The following is a 13,506-nucleotide window of genomic DNA, read 5'->3' on the forward strand; positions in this document are numbered from 1 at the left end:
TATATAGAGAGAGAGAGAGAGAAATGCATCATACCCGAATGCAGCCCCTTCTGGGGCTCTTCTCGGGTCGCCGACGGCCAGTTGGCCAGCCAGTGAGACTAACTCAGGTATGTACAGGGTATTCTAGCTAGATGGTGGTGACTCGCGGTCCTTCGTGCGGCCAATATATTTTAGTTCCCTTCCCCTGCAACCCTTCCCTCGTTCCGTCCCCGGCTCAACCAAGTAGCTCGCATCGACAGTTGTGTCTGTAATTGTGCGTAGATCCGTAGATCGATTGTGGATACCAAAGGGGTCTGAAAAAGCGGCGATTATAGCCGGCTGGTTCCCCTAGTCCGTGGCCTCACCCTACCGCAGATGAGGTTGACCCGCTGCCACCGGTGTCCGGGTCGCTGCTGTCCCCGTTGTCGTTGTCGTCGTTGTCGCCGTCGCCGCCTCCGTGCAGCCTGAGCGGTGCTAGATACGCCAGGCGTTTTGTTTGTAGCAGAAATCGAGCCGTGCGCAGCGTGTGCTTCGGGTCGGTAAGGGCCTTTTCAAGATTCCTCGGGCAGGATTGGGTATCACCCCATATCTTGACCCTCAGCCTCCTGTACGCTAGGCACGTAATCAGGAGGTGGTGCCGGGTTTCGGGGGCCCCGTGGCACCGCGGGCATCGATCCGTATCTGCGCGTTTGACCTTTGCCAGCCACCCGTTTAAGCCGATTTTATTCGTCCTTGCCTGGAACAGCACGCTGCGCTCGCTCGGTGTCATGCCTTCATAGATCCTCCGGTCCTTACCTCGGATCGTTGGCTTTAAATCGTGCAGCTCCTTGCCGGGAGCCTTGGGCCCCCTATCTTGCCAGTTGTCTTCCCAGTCTTCCTTTGTCGTGGTCCGAATCCACCGGTCCGCCGCGGACTGCAGGGGTGCCAGGCCCAGCCCCTGGATCCCCTCCGCGCGCGGGCCGTCACATGTGCCACGCTCGGGGCGCCACCCCGTTGCTCGCTTCGCCATTTCGTCTGCGAACTCATTCCCCGGTACCCCTATGTGGGCCGGAATCCAGTAGAAGCGCGTTGGCCATCCTTGCCGGTGCCTTTCCTCCAAGAGCCGTATGATTTCCTTGGTTAGGTACTGGCCTGACCCCTGCTTGGGGCTCCTGAGCGTCTTTAGGGCGCTTTGGTTGTCTGTATATATTTCCACCGGCCGGTAGAAGTAAGGGTCTTCCGTGGCCATCCGGAGTGCCAGGACGAGCCCCGCCAGCTCTGCGGCGGGAACTGTGGCGTGCCGATCCGGCCCCAGGTACGCCTGTCGGGAGGTCCTCGGGTCCAGGCAAACTGCCGCGGCTCCGACCTCACCGTGGTGCCCTGAGCCGTCCGTGTAGATCTTTGGGACTGCGGGATACGCGACACTGTGGATTCCGTGGTGCGTCAGTGCCTCCGCCTTCGACTCTGCGATCTCCACGTCGGGCGGCTCCCACCATGGTGGCACAGTGAACGCGGTTCTGACCTCCATCCGCGAGGCGTCGATGTTGGCTCTTAGCTGGAGCTCCTCCTCGGCCACCTCCAACGCGGAGTGTAGACCCTGGTCCCGGCTGAAGGCGCGTAGCCTGAGGATTCGCCGGTATGCGGGGGTCGTGGCAATTCTGGTCAGCGTGGTCAGGCGACTTCTTCGGAGCCGCTGGGCCATCGGCAATAGGTGGAGCTCCGCGTCGAACGCGTCCCCGCTGACTGCCTTGAAGCCCCCTGAGATGCCGTGTCCCGCCCGTCTCTGAATCGCGTTAAGTGCGCGCAACTGTCTGTCGTGCATGCCTTTCCTCTTGTGGACCCGTGGGTGCTGCCAGACGGAGGCCCCGTAAAGCGCCACAGGTGCCACGCACGCGTTGTACACCTGCCGCTTGTCTTCTAGAGACAGGCCCCATTTTGACCGGCCTAGCGACGTGATGGCCTGCAGTCCTTTACTGCACTTGGCGTCGATCTGCTGCAGGTGCGCCTGAAAGTCGAGGTGCCTATCCAGCACGACCCCGAGGAGCTTGGCCGTATCGCTGGGGGCTACCACGCGCCCGCGACCCAGGTCCAGGGGCTCCCGCGATCGTTCGGTGTCCTTTGGTTGGAAATGGACCAGCGCGAACTTTTCCGGGGCAAAGACCGAGGCGTGCGTCTGTGACCATGGTTCGCAGGTGTTGAGAAAGGCCCTTCGCAGTGCCCGGCAGTTCTCCGCCGGCGACCGGCCTACCGCAATCATGGTAGTGTCGTCAATGTATCCAATATTCGTTGTTTCTGCGTTCGCCTCCATCATGTCTGTGTTGTAGAAGAGGTAGAGGATCGGGGACAGAGGTGACCCCTGGGGGATTCCCGTGTCTACCATCGACTCCGGGCAGGTGATTTCTGGCAGCTCCAGCGTGGTATAGCGTTCCCTGAGGAATGAGGCCATCCAGTTGACGATTGCGGTCGGGATCCGCCGTTTACGTAGGTTGTGCAGGAGCCGTTCGTGGGACACGTTGTCGAAAGCCCCCGAGATGTCTAGCAGCAGCGCCGACGCGGTCAGGCCCCGTTTCCACGCGCTGCTGATGATTTCGGTGACTGTGTGGAGCGCCGTCTCGGTGCCTTGCCCTTTGCGTCCCCCGAAGTGGTTGTCCGGGAGTAGTTTATATTCTTCTGCGAAGTATGACAGCCGTAGAGCCAGGATTCCTTCGAGCACCTTTGCGATTGTATTTAAAAGCGCGATGGGTCGGTAGGATTTTGGTTTAGAGTAGTCGTCCTTTCCTGGTTTGCGCAGGGCCACGGTGCGCACCTTGCGAAAGTGTGCCGGGCAATAACCCTGCCGCAGTGCCTCGTTGTAGATGTCGGCCAGGATTGGCGCGAGTAGATCTGCCGTAGCCTGGAGGACCCGGTTGATGATGTCGTCCGGGCCCGGGGCCTTGTCCGCCCCTGGCCTGTTGATTGACTGCAGCACCTCGCCTTGGGTGATATCGGGGTTCCGCAGTGGCTCCGGGTATCTGTAGTTTTCGATGTCGTCGAGGCTCGCGGCTGGTGGCGGTGGAAAGAAAACCTGGGACAGGAGTTTTGCCTTTTCTTCCGGCATAAATTGGAGCTCGTTTGGCCCCTGCAGCGGTGGTGTATACGCCTGGTAGACGGTGCGGTTCTTGGCCCACCGGGATAGTCGCCAGATCTGGCTCATATCCCCAGCGGCTTGAGTAACCCGTTCGTGGTGGGCGATCTGTCGGAATTTCTGGATGGTCTTGCGGGCCGTCCGTTTTTTACGTATAAAGTCGTCCCAGAGCCACTCTGGGGCCGTGGTCCGGTGCTTGGTGTGATACTTGAGGATCGCTCGGTGCGCCTGCTTCGCCTCCCTTTGGAGATCCCTGCATTCCGTGGTGAACCCCGGTCTTGACAGCTCGGTCGGCCTGGCCCAGGGGGTGGACGCGTCGATCGCTTCCTGCAGGCACTTGACTACCTGGCTGGTGGTGTCGTCCAGGTCCTGGGCCATGGCCTTGGGGATTGTGTATCTGACGTGGTCGCGGAGCTTTGCGACGTCCATGTTTCTCCAATTTCTTTTCGGCGCCGGAGGCTTCTTAACTAGGTTGGTGTTGATCTCCACCTCCACCGGCAGGTGGTCGGAGATCCCGCCTAGATGGCTGACCGCACGTATATGGCGTATCTGCGCTTCCAGCTCCCACGACGTGAGGCACAGGTCCAGCGTGGACCCCAGCTTGGGCGTGACCTCCACCGGGGCCGCGGTGTCGGTGCTTCGTGCGTCGCCTGGCTCTGCGCGGTTCCTCGAGTTCTTGGTCCGCTGGACCGGCCGCGTGACCAGCCCGTGGGGGGTGACCACCACCAGGGGTCGTTCCTCGATCAGCGATTTCAGGTCCCCCGCGCGTGCGCTGTTGTTCTGGGCGGTGGATTGGTGGCGGCTCCACAGGGGGTCGTGGATATTGAAGTCGCCGCAGATTATATGTTGCCCTTCGCCGGGGACGGTGTCGGCTGTGTCCAGGGCGGCCCGTAGGCTGGTGACGCCCGGGTTAGCGAGGGTCTCGGGCGGGTTGTAGACATTGTGGATAAATATCCTGACGCCGTGCCCGGTTTCGATCGACACTGTTAGGGCATGCTGGTCCCAGTAGATCGGTGTGTACTTCAGATCTTTCCGGACGTACGTGCAGACGCGCGGAACCGCCGGTCGTACGATCGACGGCCAGACCAGATCGTAGTGGTCCTTACACTCGCGCGGGAAGTGGGTAGTGTCGGCAAACGAGCAGACCCAGGGCTCCTGGATCGCGAGCACGTCGTATTCCAGGATCTGAACATCGCGGAGCAGCGCCGCCATCGCGTTGTCGATCGACTTCTCCACGTTATACTGTAGAACGCGCAGCGTTCCTGGTGGATCGGGGTCGGCCGGGGGCGGGGCTGGGGACGTCTCCGTCGGACGGCCCCGTTTGCTCCCCTTGCCCCTCCTGGGCATTCCGTGGGGTGTGCTGCGCGCTGGTCAGCGGTCTTCGGTTACCGGTCAATCCCAGCGCTGCCATGCGTCCCGCGTGCTCGGCCTTCCGTTTCGGGGTCCAGCCAGCACGGGTCTTTGGCCGCTGCTCGGGCGTCGGTTGGGGTATAACTCTCGGGCCTGTGGTCTTGCGTCGCTTGGCCGGCTCCTCCAGGAGACGTGTTGACCGTCGTTTCTTTGGGCTGCTGAACGGGGACATGGACGTCTGCTGCTCAGGCCGGGTATCGGTGTCCGAGGCTGAGGACTGCTGGACCGCGTCCCGGCCTGGGATATCTAGATTGGTGTCCGTGTCCGACCCTGAGTTCTCCGGGGCCGACGGCGCGTCTGTGTCGGATCGCTCGGGCTGGTCAGACTCGCATGACTCGGAACTCGAGGTCTCCGGTGCTTCTGTTGCGTCTGACCCCGGCTCGGTGCTTTCTGAGTGGTCTGACACGGCCGAGCTGGCCAGGCGGACCTCGTGGGCGTGGGTGATGGCCCGCCGGCGGAGGCTCCGCGTCACCTGCGCGCCTTCTGGCAGCGGCGTCGGGGTAGTCGGGAGGTTCGTCTCCACCAGTCTTTTGGGTTTCTGCCGCCCTGTGTCAGGCTCCGCGGGGTCGGCAGGATCGGGCTCCGCGGGGTCTGGTTCCGGCTGGTCAGAGTCCCCGCTGAGGTTAGGCGTCGGCGGCAGTGGTCCGATAAATGGGGACGTCACCGGCCGCGCGGGTTCAGGGAAGTACTTTGGCTTGTGTTTCCTGGCATGGTCGGCCTCGGCGGCCGCTTGGAGGCGTGTGGGACACGCCTTGTCGTAGGCAAGATGGGGGCCCTTGCAGTTGGCGCATGTAAAACGATCGGGGGTTACCTTGATTTGGGGACAGTCAGCTTTCCGGTGTTGTTCACCGCAGAACAGGCATCGGGTGGAGAAGGTGCAGCCGCGCTGGACGTGTCCATAACGCTGGCATTGCAAGCACTGCGTCAGGCGTCCTCTAGGGTCGAACAGCTCTGTCCGAAGGGTCTGGCTCCGCAGGTAGAATGGACCCCGCAGCAGCCGGTTGGCGTCCTCGGCGCGGTGGAGGCTGACTATCAGGGACCCCTTCGGCTTTTTTCCTACGGTCTTGCTCCCCGCCTAATCCACGTGTAGGATGCACGCGTCCGGCACCTTGGTAGCATTGTCTTTGAGGATGGCCTCGCCGGCCTCGCCGTTTACCAGGCTTTGCCTGGAGAACCAGTCCCGCGGGACCCCGTGGACCAGGATTGTGAATTGGTTGCTGACCACCTGGATACGTTTGTGGTGCGGGAGCAGCCGCGTCCACGTCTCCTGGTGTTGGACCAACCGGTCATAATCCTCTGGGCTGTTGGTGTAGAGGTCGATGTCTCCGCTGGGATGGATCCGCGCGGCCCGGACCTGCGTCCCCTTTAGTGCAGTCTTGTCGATCGCGGCTTGTATTGTCTGGCACAGAGGGGCGGGCGCCCAGCAGCGGTACGGCGGTGTCACGGAGACTTACCGGATCCGGATCCGGTGGGCGTCCCACTGGTCATGCTCCGCAGTGGTGTCCTCGGCTGGGACACTGTCTGAAGGGGGCGCGGGGGGCGGTTGGATCGGTCCCTTGGAGGCCCCTGCTGGGGGTCGTGTCTGCTTGAGGAGCTTGTGGATATGTTGAATATGGGCTCGGGTTGCTTGGGCGTCGTGTCGGTTCGTCGTCATGTTCTTGTGCTGGATTCGGTCAAGCAGGTCGTCCACGACCCCCATCACCTCGTCTAGATACTGGGCGGTGGCGCGGTATTTGGGGTTCTCCTGAGTAAAGGCACCCACGCGTCGGCAGTGCTCGCGAACAAGGAATACAGCTTCGGAAATGTGCGTCGTCGTGACCGGCGGTGCCGGCCACTTGGGAGGCATCCTGACTTACGTCGGGTAGGTCCCTAGGGGAGTGTCAGCAAGGGGGGATGTCTACAAGTGGTGAGTTCCAGGGATCGTGTGTCATAAGGTTGATACCCACAGGCTCTGGGACGGAGTTGGGCGGCGGTGACATGCGTCCGGGGATCCCGGTAATTAAGCACCTGTTCAAGGCGTGCGGCGCTCGTCTCGACGCCTCGAAGGAGTAGAGCGGAAGACGTCGAGGTGAGCGGGAGGGAGGTTAAAGACCCCAGAAGAAACATTACGCGGATGGACGAGAGATGGGAACGGTAGGCCTACAACCCCGACGGTCGCAGTGAGGCTTTTGGAACGAGCTAATAAACGATCAGGTATTGCCGAAAGAGGAATAAAAAATTACAGGGCGCTACCAGATTCCTTGTGGGCGAACCCTGCTTCGGCTCTTCGCGAAGCAAGGAAAAAGGAGTTGACTCTGTTCCTTTGTTGGTGCCTATGTTTGCGGCGAGGGAAGAATGGCCGGAAGCTAAAGGGTATCAAGAAATTCAAGTCTTTGGATACCGATTGGAAGTCATTCCTCCGTCACTATAAAAAAGTTACCAGGGAACCCATGGATGATGCGCTCGGAAGGCGAATTAGAAAGGTTAGGATCAATCCCAACCCCGATTCTAGATGAGTTGCTAACCTGTTTCTGCCCCAGAGTATTCGCAGGATTGCAAGGGAGCATGAATTAAATACGGATAAAAAAGAAAAGACCCCGATGTTTATTGAAGACGTGGTGCCACTGTAGGAGACAACACTACGTACAATGGAGAAACGGTTCGATCTTGGTCTTCAGCGCATGCAGCAATATCTCTACCCTCTAATGGCGTGCTTCACGGTAAATCGGATCAATGCCATGCGTCTTCTTCAGTACCAGCATCTGCAGTGTTCGATCCAACGGGATCCTCATGGTGGACCGCCCCGAATCCTTCTGGAGATCAAGTATAAATTTGCGAAGAAATACATGAGGGTGACGCAAGCGTATGTAGCTTCCTGCTTCTTTCCGCAGCTCTTCCCGTTAGAATTCCCGTTGCTAATTGGCCCATCAGTAATACCTTCCCCCTCCCCGAAATTATTTATGATCCATCGTTGATGCTAAGCCCTCATACGTTCCTTCTCGGGATTCTCTTTCATAATAATGCATTTCGAGCTCCGGGAACAAAGTCCATGGAGGACCTGCGACGCTTGTAAGTGGAAGATAACTACCAGCAGATGGAGGTCCCATTGAAACGGGACAAGGCTAAACACTATATATTCTATAAGGTCAAATGCGACCACGGCAAGATTCAGGTACATCGCGATCAGCCTATCTCCCAAAGTACCCTGTCTCGACAGCTCAAGATCTTTGGGAAGATCACCGGCTTCAAGTGGTCATTGTTCACGCATCGGTTCCGGTACGGTGGCGGCACCATTCTAAATGAAAGCGGTAAGTTGTGGTGGTATATACCATCTTGTCCGTCCTTCCGTCATACGATACTGATTTAAAACGGTTGGGACTGCTAGGTCTTATTAGCGACGCTAAACAGAACTTGATCATGAAGCACGCGAACATCCGAACATTCCTGAATCATTACCTTCCTCGGCGAATCAACACTGATATGCAGGCGTTGATAAGAGGACTCAAGCCAGATTCGGCCATGATGAGGGCAGTCACTAGGATGGGACGATGGATTGACCGACGTCGGCCTCGAGAGCTCACTGATACGCAGAAGACCACGGTGGAGCACGATCCAGAGCTGCAGAAAGCAATTCGGAAACGGGATACGTTCTCCAAAAAGCTTCAGCGCAGTCAGAAAAAGACTGGCCGGAAGCTCAATAAGCTTGACAAACTAAAACGGGAAGTCACAAACACGCGGAATCGACTGTTATATACGCTCCGCCAACGTATGTGAAAGGAATTTGATGAAGAGCAGGCGGTCCTTGATATTAAGCGGCAACTGGCGGACACCGCTATTCTAGATAAAGAGGCTAAGGAGCAGCTCCAAATTAAAGAGTAACTCCTTCCACAGCAGATTCACCTGCTGGGTAAACTCATGACTTGGCCTACCTCCTTATCAATGGAAGCAAAGTGGCAGCGGCGAAACGAGGCTACCGAAGCAGTTTGACTCTATTATGATATTCTAGAAGGTGGCCCGCGACGAGGCCGACGGCCCAAATAGACTATTCCAGTAAAAGAACCCCGAAAGCATAGCCTACCCAGAGAAAAGGTTATTGCGCCAACCGAATCCCCCCTTCTTACCCCGTCACCCTTACGGCATGAAATTGCTTTGCAGGGGGCTGGTAAAGACATCCGAACTGCAGCAAAGCCCCGAGCGTACTTTCAGTGCTATAGAAACCCCGCAGGATATAACAATCGGCGTCTCAAGCAGTACTCCTGCCACAAGGATCTGTTACGACACTTCCGAGCCGTGCATCTGGATGATCGTCACTGTAACTACTGCAACGAGCCGGTGGACAACGAGATGTATTGGCGAAGGCACACCGTAGACAACCATAGTTTGAATGTCAGATACCTAGAGGACTACCCTCATGATCTCTGAATATATTCGAGACAATGCGCTTGCACAGGAATATATTTACATTAGATAAACCCTGGAGAGGTTGATTGGTTCGTCTAAGTGCGATCATAGAAATGAGATCCCCCTTAAATAATCGCTAGTCCAGATTTCGGCCTGCTTCCCGTTTTCACGTCCTCGGTCGACGATTTCTGACGTCTCCTTAGATTGTATCAAGGTATGCTCCTGGGAAGACAGTATAGAGTATTTCCTACAGTTGGTTGCAATATTGGCGCAAATGTTTATACACTTGAATACTTTTGGGCACCCTTATATAGGATATACTAAGCCACTTTTGTAAATGCCTCTTTAAAGCCCTTACTACGGCAGTACGTTGTTAGGGTTGGAGTTTATTGTATTTTCTCAAGCCTATATCACAATGTAAGCTTCCTTATAGTTGTGCAATTTATACTATCGTGGTCCTCTGGCCTTTTCCCCGGAACCTCACCCTATTTCCTGCTGTACTACCCCCAACAATGCGTCGGTCAAATTCCCGGAGTGTGTTGTGAAGGTGAGGTTCTGCGGCGATGTGGACGGAGCCTGATAATGGAAACATACAGAAATATCAAATAGGGGGCAATCAGACCCCCGGATCTGGAGAGTACCCTTCATCCCGCAGGTACTAGGGTATATTCTTCTAGGAGAACCTGATCATGACTTTCGTCTCTAAATGATCAGAAAACCGTCGATAGGCCTTTGGCGCCTCTTCGATATCAATAATGCTGGAGAAGACGAAGCCCGGTTTAGCTCTGCCACTTTTCACCAGTTCCAGCAGTGGCTTAACATATAATTTGCTGTCCACTGCTCCACCACGAATCGTCATGTTCTTTTCCCAGAAGAGCGTCATGGGAAAGGTGATCGATGGTGAAATGGTGTCTCCTCGTTGAACTCCTTGGGAATTCGGTTGAGCAAAGTGTACCCCAATAACCGCTAAGCCACCACCCACACTGGTGCACTTGATTGCCTGTGTGGTAACAAAGGACTGATCGGGCTTCAAGTTCTCGTTGACGCATTCCTCCCCAACACAGTCTACGGTGCGCTGAACGCCACCTGGTTCCCGGGCGAGAATCTGCGCCGACGGTTCGCCCTTCGTGAAGTTGATCGGAATGGCTCCAATAGAAGCTGCGAGTTCCAGTCGATCTTCAACAGAGTCGATGGAATACACTCGAGAGGCTCCACGGAGAATTGCCGAATAAGCCGCTAGTAGTCCGACTGGGCCTGCCCCAAAAATAGCGATCGTATCTCCAGCCTCGAAGCCCGACCAAGTGACTCCCGCCCAGGCAGTAGGGAAGATGTCTGAAAGAAGAACTAGATCTTCATCCTTGATTCCATCGAATTCCTTACCGAGACCAATCAAGGACTTGTCCGCGAGTGGGACACGCACAAATTCGGCTATTGAAAATGGCGTTTGTCAGTTAGAAATATGTATTTTTTTTTTCAATAATGACTCATGTTTCGTTTCTCAAGAGATAATAAAGGATGATTCTGCAGTACTCAACCATACCTTGGCAACCTCCCAAATCACCAAATCGATGGCCTTCTCCATACAATGCCACTGCAGGGTTAATCGTTGGTTCTAGATCCAGCCCGACGTCATCAGGGAAGTCAGGTATAATGACGCGATCCCCAATCTTCACGGATGCAACATCTGCTCCAACTTCCTCGACGATACCCATGGCCTCATGCCCAATAGAATAAGGCACCTGGTCGCTACCAAAGACGCCGTGGTAGTTGTGCAGGTCAGAGCCGCAGATAGCTGCTGAAGTGACCTGAACCACGGCATCCGTTCGCCTGACGACCTTTGCCTTCGGGATATCACGGACATAAACCTCGAACGGCTGGCCATCAAAAACGACCGACCGCATGGTTCTGTTCTTGCTATGTGTCTCTGCCATAATGTATAACGATATATAATGCAATTGCCAATTGAAGCGTGGTGAATGTGGGACTATTCCTTGAGTGATTCCAATAAAGTATTTCTTGTTAGATGCATCCTTATTTGAATTAACCGGTCATTATATAGCAATTGCTGATGGTCAACACGGCGACCCCGTGTCGTAACGCACAAGACCCATGGTATACATTTAATCTGACATCATCTTTTAGGAGCTTTATGTTTTATACCAGGTCAGCCTCGGCCATCTTCAGTTTGGCTACGCCCCAGGGCGGACCATAATCCCAGCTGGAAACGGCTGAGATGCCTAAAGCATAGGCTACGTCTGACGTAAAATAAGAAAGCCGAAGCGGGGTTCTGCATATACCAGGCTCTTAGAAACAGTCTATTCGGAGATCTCCGTCACCACCTGATTAGGTGCCCATGAACTAATTTGGTACTCACAAGAAGAAGCTGGAGGCCTTAGTCTTACGTGAGGTCCAAACTCTGGTTAGAGACGTACTGAGACACAATAGGGCTGCGGATATCCCGGATGGTCAAAGCCTAAATACTGAAATTAAATGGATGTCAAATCCGCAATAGGTAGGAGCCTAATGGTTGGTCCGTGGAACCATGGGTGGTTTAACAGATCGATCTGATCAGTATTGCTATTGCCAGAACTTGCCGTTATCCAGATGCCCATGCATGGAGTTACATTGAGCAAAGGCCTACTGAGTGTAATATGCTGGAGATAATATTATCAGGAATGGTCAGGTTGTAACAATATGTCTTAAAGGCCTATCTTGCCTGGTGGTAATTTACTTTACGTTTGCCACGGGGGACTTAGGAATGGATACTAATCAACAAGTACATGCGTGCTTCGGGGGATGCTACTAGCTCTCTTTTTTCATTGTTGCTCTTAGTCATTCCTTGATGGGCTGCTGCGTATATATGAAGGAATTAACTAGATGTAGTGTAGTAATAGCTGGTGAAGTAAGTAGCTTTATGGTTCATATTCAACAATCTTCCTCGTGTAGCACTGAATTACCATTCAACTCCTCTCACCTGTTCCGACCGCTGCATGAGGTAATCATCCCTGAAACGCCCTCTGATGCCGAGATCTAATATCTTTCTTGCCTGCCGTTACCGGGCAGTATCAGCGATAGCTGTAGCTTGTAGGCAAAGGGGCCGGTCATTCAAAAGGGATTGGAGGGAAATCAACATACACATACGTCAGACGTAGCGACAACAGATGTCAACTTTACCATATGCAGTCTTTTTGAATGACACTCAGAGTAGTCCTAGCAGAAGCCTAGATTTAATGACCGCCTCTGGTGCATCAGGAGAAGCTCATGGATGCCGTTCGGTGTCTTCGCTATCTGAAATCCTACCAGTGATGTCGCATCCATTAATACGTGGAACCCCGGTGATCGATAGAACTCCTGAAGTGGATAGAGCTCTATCTGGCCACTCATGGATGAATAGCCACTCAGTTGTCGGTATTGAATTCGCGAGGCCATATCCTTTTCCGTTATAATCCTAGCACCAGGGGTCTTACAGTCGATAGATTCGCAGGACCCGTCTTGATTATAGAATTCAAGCCCAGTGATGTGTGTATATCGGTCACTGTTCTCACATAGGATGGATAGCGCGACCTTTGCGAGCTTGGGGAGTATTTTCGCAGTTTCGACCTTTGTCCCTGCTAACCGTGTGCTGTGGTAATGCTGCAAGGCTCTACCTTGAAAGCCCAGGAGCGGTGTCTGCGCGATGCCCTTTCTGAGGTATGTATTTCTTAACCATCGAAAAGTCTCCCACATTTTGAGCGTATTATTAAGCCTGTCGTTCCTAAAGAGCGTGCACGTACTATGATACAGATATTGCCAGACAACATCATCTGTTGTTCTAGGAGACTGCCTCACAGCACGATAGAGAAAGCCTCGTTCCTCATTGATTTTGAAGCGTGACCGCCAGAACCTAGGACTGAAGAAGACCACGTCCATTCTATTGGATATATAGATGGATGTATCCCTAGTTGATATATAAACCAGGATAAATGCATGCTTAAACTAGCCGCAGTAAAAGGCGTAACGTAGATCATTTTCTCCCGAAACCCCTTTTTAATGCCCATCTTTTACCGCCTGTAACAGGTTTAGAGCTTGAGTTCATCTGGTTGGGAAGATTACTATGGATCGGCAAGGTAGAAGATATTACCGCTGAAGTTTCCTCTATTAGCCTCCTTGATAGGGGATTCACCGCTCTTCCCAGTCTCTGAGAGCGTTAGAGGAGGATATGGCCTGTGGGTGATCTGGGCCTAACAAGTTGCAGCGGAGCTCTGCACACTTTTCCATCAGAGCTAAGGCACCTTGGACCTTTCCTAGTAGTTTCCATGTATAGGCCAGGTTGTGCATGCTGCTCAAAGTGTCTGGATGCTCTGGACCCAGCACTGGCTTGCGGAGCTCCATCACCTGTAGCTGCAGCTCTTCTGCTTCCTTCCATCGTCCCTGATCCTGGTATGTTGATGCCAGATTATGCATGCTGGTCAGAGTGTGTGGATGCTCTGGCCCCAGCACTTCCTTGTAGAGCTCTATCACCTGTAGCTCCAGCTCTTCTGCTTCCTTTAATTGTCCCTGATCCCGGTATGTTGATGCCAGATTAGCCATGCTGGTCAGAGTGTGTGGATGCTCTGGACCCAGCACTTCCTTGTAGAGCTCTATCACCTGTAGCT

The 13,506-nt window shown here is 54.6% G+C and overlaps 6 protein-coding genes across 6 annotated transcripts in view; 3 read left to right on the forward strand and 3 right to left on the reverse strand.

The window, feature by feature from the left end:
* Positions 1-6,472: 6,472 nt before the first annotated feature.
* BDV37DRAFT_65251 (uncharacterized protein) lies at positions 6,473-7,039 on the forward strand. The gene is made up of 3 exons (XM_032091011.1): positions 6,473-6,625; positions 6,686-6,954; positions 7,012-7,039. The coding sequence occupies exons 1-2, from the start codon at positions 6,606-6,608 to the stop codon at positions 6,900-6,902; spliced, it is 237 nt and encodes a 78-aa protein (XP_031934516.1). The 5' UTR covers positions 6,473-6,605; the 3' UTR covers positions 6,903-6,954; positions 7,012-7,039.
* An 80-nt stretch (positions 7,040-7,119) lies between these two features.
* Positions 7,120-8,350, forward strand: BDV37DRAFT_289620 (uncharacterized protein; the record flags this gene model as incomplete). Its single annotated transcript, XM_032088510.1, has 5 exons — positions 7,120-7,334; positions 7,403-7,540; positions 7,673-7,779; positions 7,857-8,194; positions 8,249-8,350. The coding sequence occupies 5 exons, from the start codon at positions 7,120-7,122 to the stop codon at positions 8,348-8,350; spliced, it is 900 nt and encodes a 299-aa protein (XP_031934517.1).
* A 974-nt stretch (positions 8,351-9,324) lies between these two features.
* BDV37DRAFT_292349 (glutathione-independent formaldehyde dehydrogenase) lies at positions 9,325-10,803 on the reverse strand (the record flags this gene model as incomplete). The annotated part of the gene is made up of 2 exons (XM_032089165.1): positions 9,325-10,300; positions 10,413-10,803. 2 exons carry the CDS (start codon positions 10,801-10,803, stop codon positions 9,546-9,548), a joined length of 1,146 nt encoding a protein of 381 aa, XP_031934518.1. The 3' UTR covers positions 9,325-9,545.
* A 695-nt stretch (positions 10,804-11,498) lies between these two features.
* Positions 11,499-11,998, forward strand: BDV37DRAFT_266268 (uncharacterized protein). Its single transcript, XM_032083892.1, has one exon. The coding sequence runs from the start codon at positions 11,715-11,717 to the stop codon at positions 11,904-11,906; it is 192 nt and encodes a 63-aa protein (XP_031934519.1). The 5' UTR covers positions 11,499-11,714; the 3' UTR covers positions 11,907-11,998.
* A 40-nt stretch (positions 11,999-12,038) lies between these two features.
* On the reverse strand, positions 12,039-13,010 carry BDV37DRAFT_65283 (uncharacterized protein). The gene is made up of 2 exons (XM_032091012.1): positions 12,993-13,010; positions 12,039-12,919 (listed from the first exon to the last, which is right to left on the reverse strand). The coding sequence occupies exon 2, from the start codon at positions 12,779-12,781 to the stop codon at positions 12,083-12,085; it is 699 nt and encodes a 232-aa protein (XP_031934520.1). The 5' UTR covers positions 12,782-12,919; positions 12,993-13,010; the 3' UTR covers positions 12,039-12,082.
* The window catches only part of BDV37DRAFT_65287 (purine and uridine phosphorylase), a 3,860-nt gene continuing 3,223 nt past the window's right edge, over positions 12,870-13,506 (reverse strand). The window contains exons 3-4 of the mRNA XM_032091013.1: positions 12,993-13,504; positions 12,870-12,919 (exon numbers count right to left, since the gene is read on the reverse strand). Coding sequence (XP_031934521.1) covers positions 13,031-13,504 — 474 coding nt within the window. The 3' untranslated portion in view covers positions 12,870-12,919; positions 12,993-13,030. The remainder of the gene's footprint in view (positions 12,920-12,992; positions 13,505-13,506) is intronic.

Source organism: Aspergillus pseudonomiae (genome assembly GCF_009193645.1).
Source record: "Aspergillus pseudonomiae strain CBS 119388 unplaced genomic scaffold BDV37scaffold_174, whole genome shotgun sequence".
NCBI lineage: Eukaryota > Fungi > Ascomycota > Eurotiomycetes > Eurotiales > Aspergillaceae > Aspergillus > Aspergillus pseudonomiae.

What these genes read in the sequence shown, in the direction of transcription:
- BDV37DRAFT_65251 (XM_032091011.1), top strand. Translation starts at nt 6,606, where the DNA reads ATGGACGAGAGATGGGAACG. An exon ending in ATGGACGAGAGATGGGAACG is followed by an intron (nt 6,626 to 6,685) that starts GTAGGCCTACAA and finishes ATAAACGATCAG; the next exon opens with GTATTGCCGAAAGAGGAATA.
- BDV37DRAFT_266268 (XM_032083892.1), top strand. Translation starts at nt 11,715, where the DNA reads ATGGGCTGCTGCGTATATATGAAGGAATTAACTAGATGTAGTGTAGTA.
- BDV37DRAFT_65283 (XM_032091012.1), bottom strand. Translation starts at nt 12,781, where the DNA reads ATGGACGTGGTCTTCTTCAGTCCTAGGTTCTGGCGGTCACGCTTCAAA.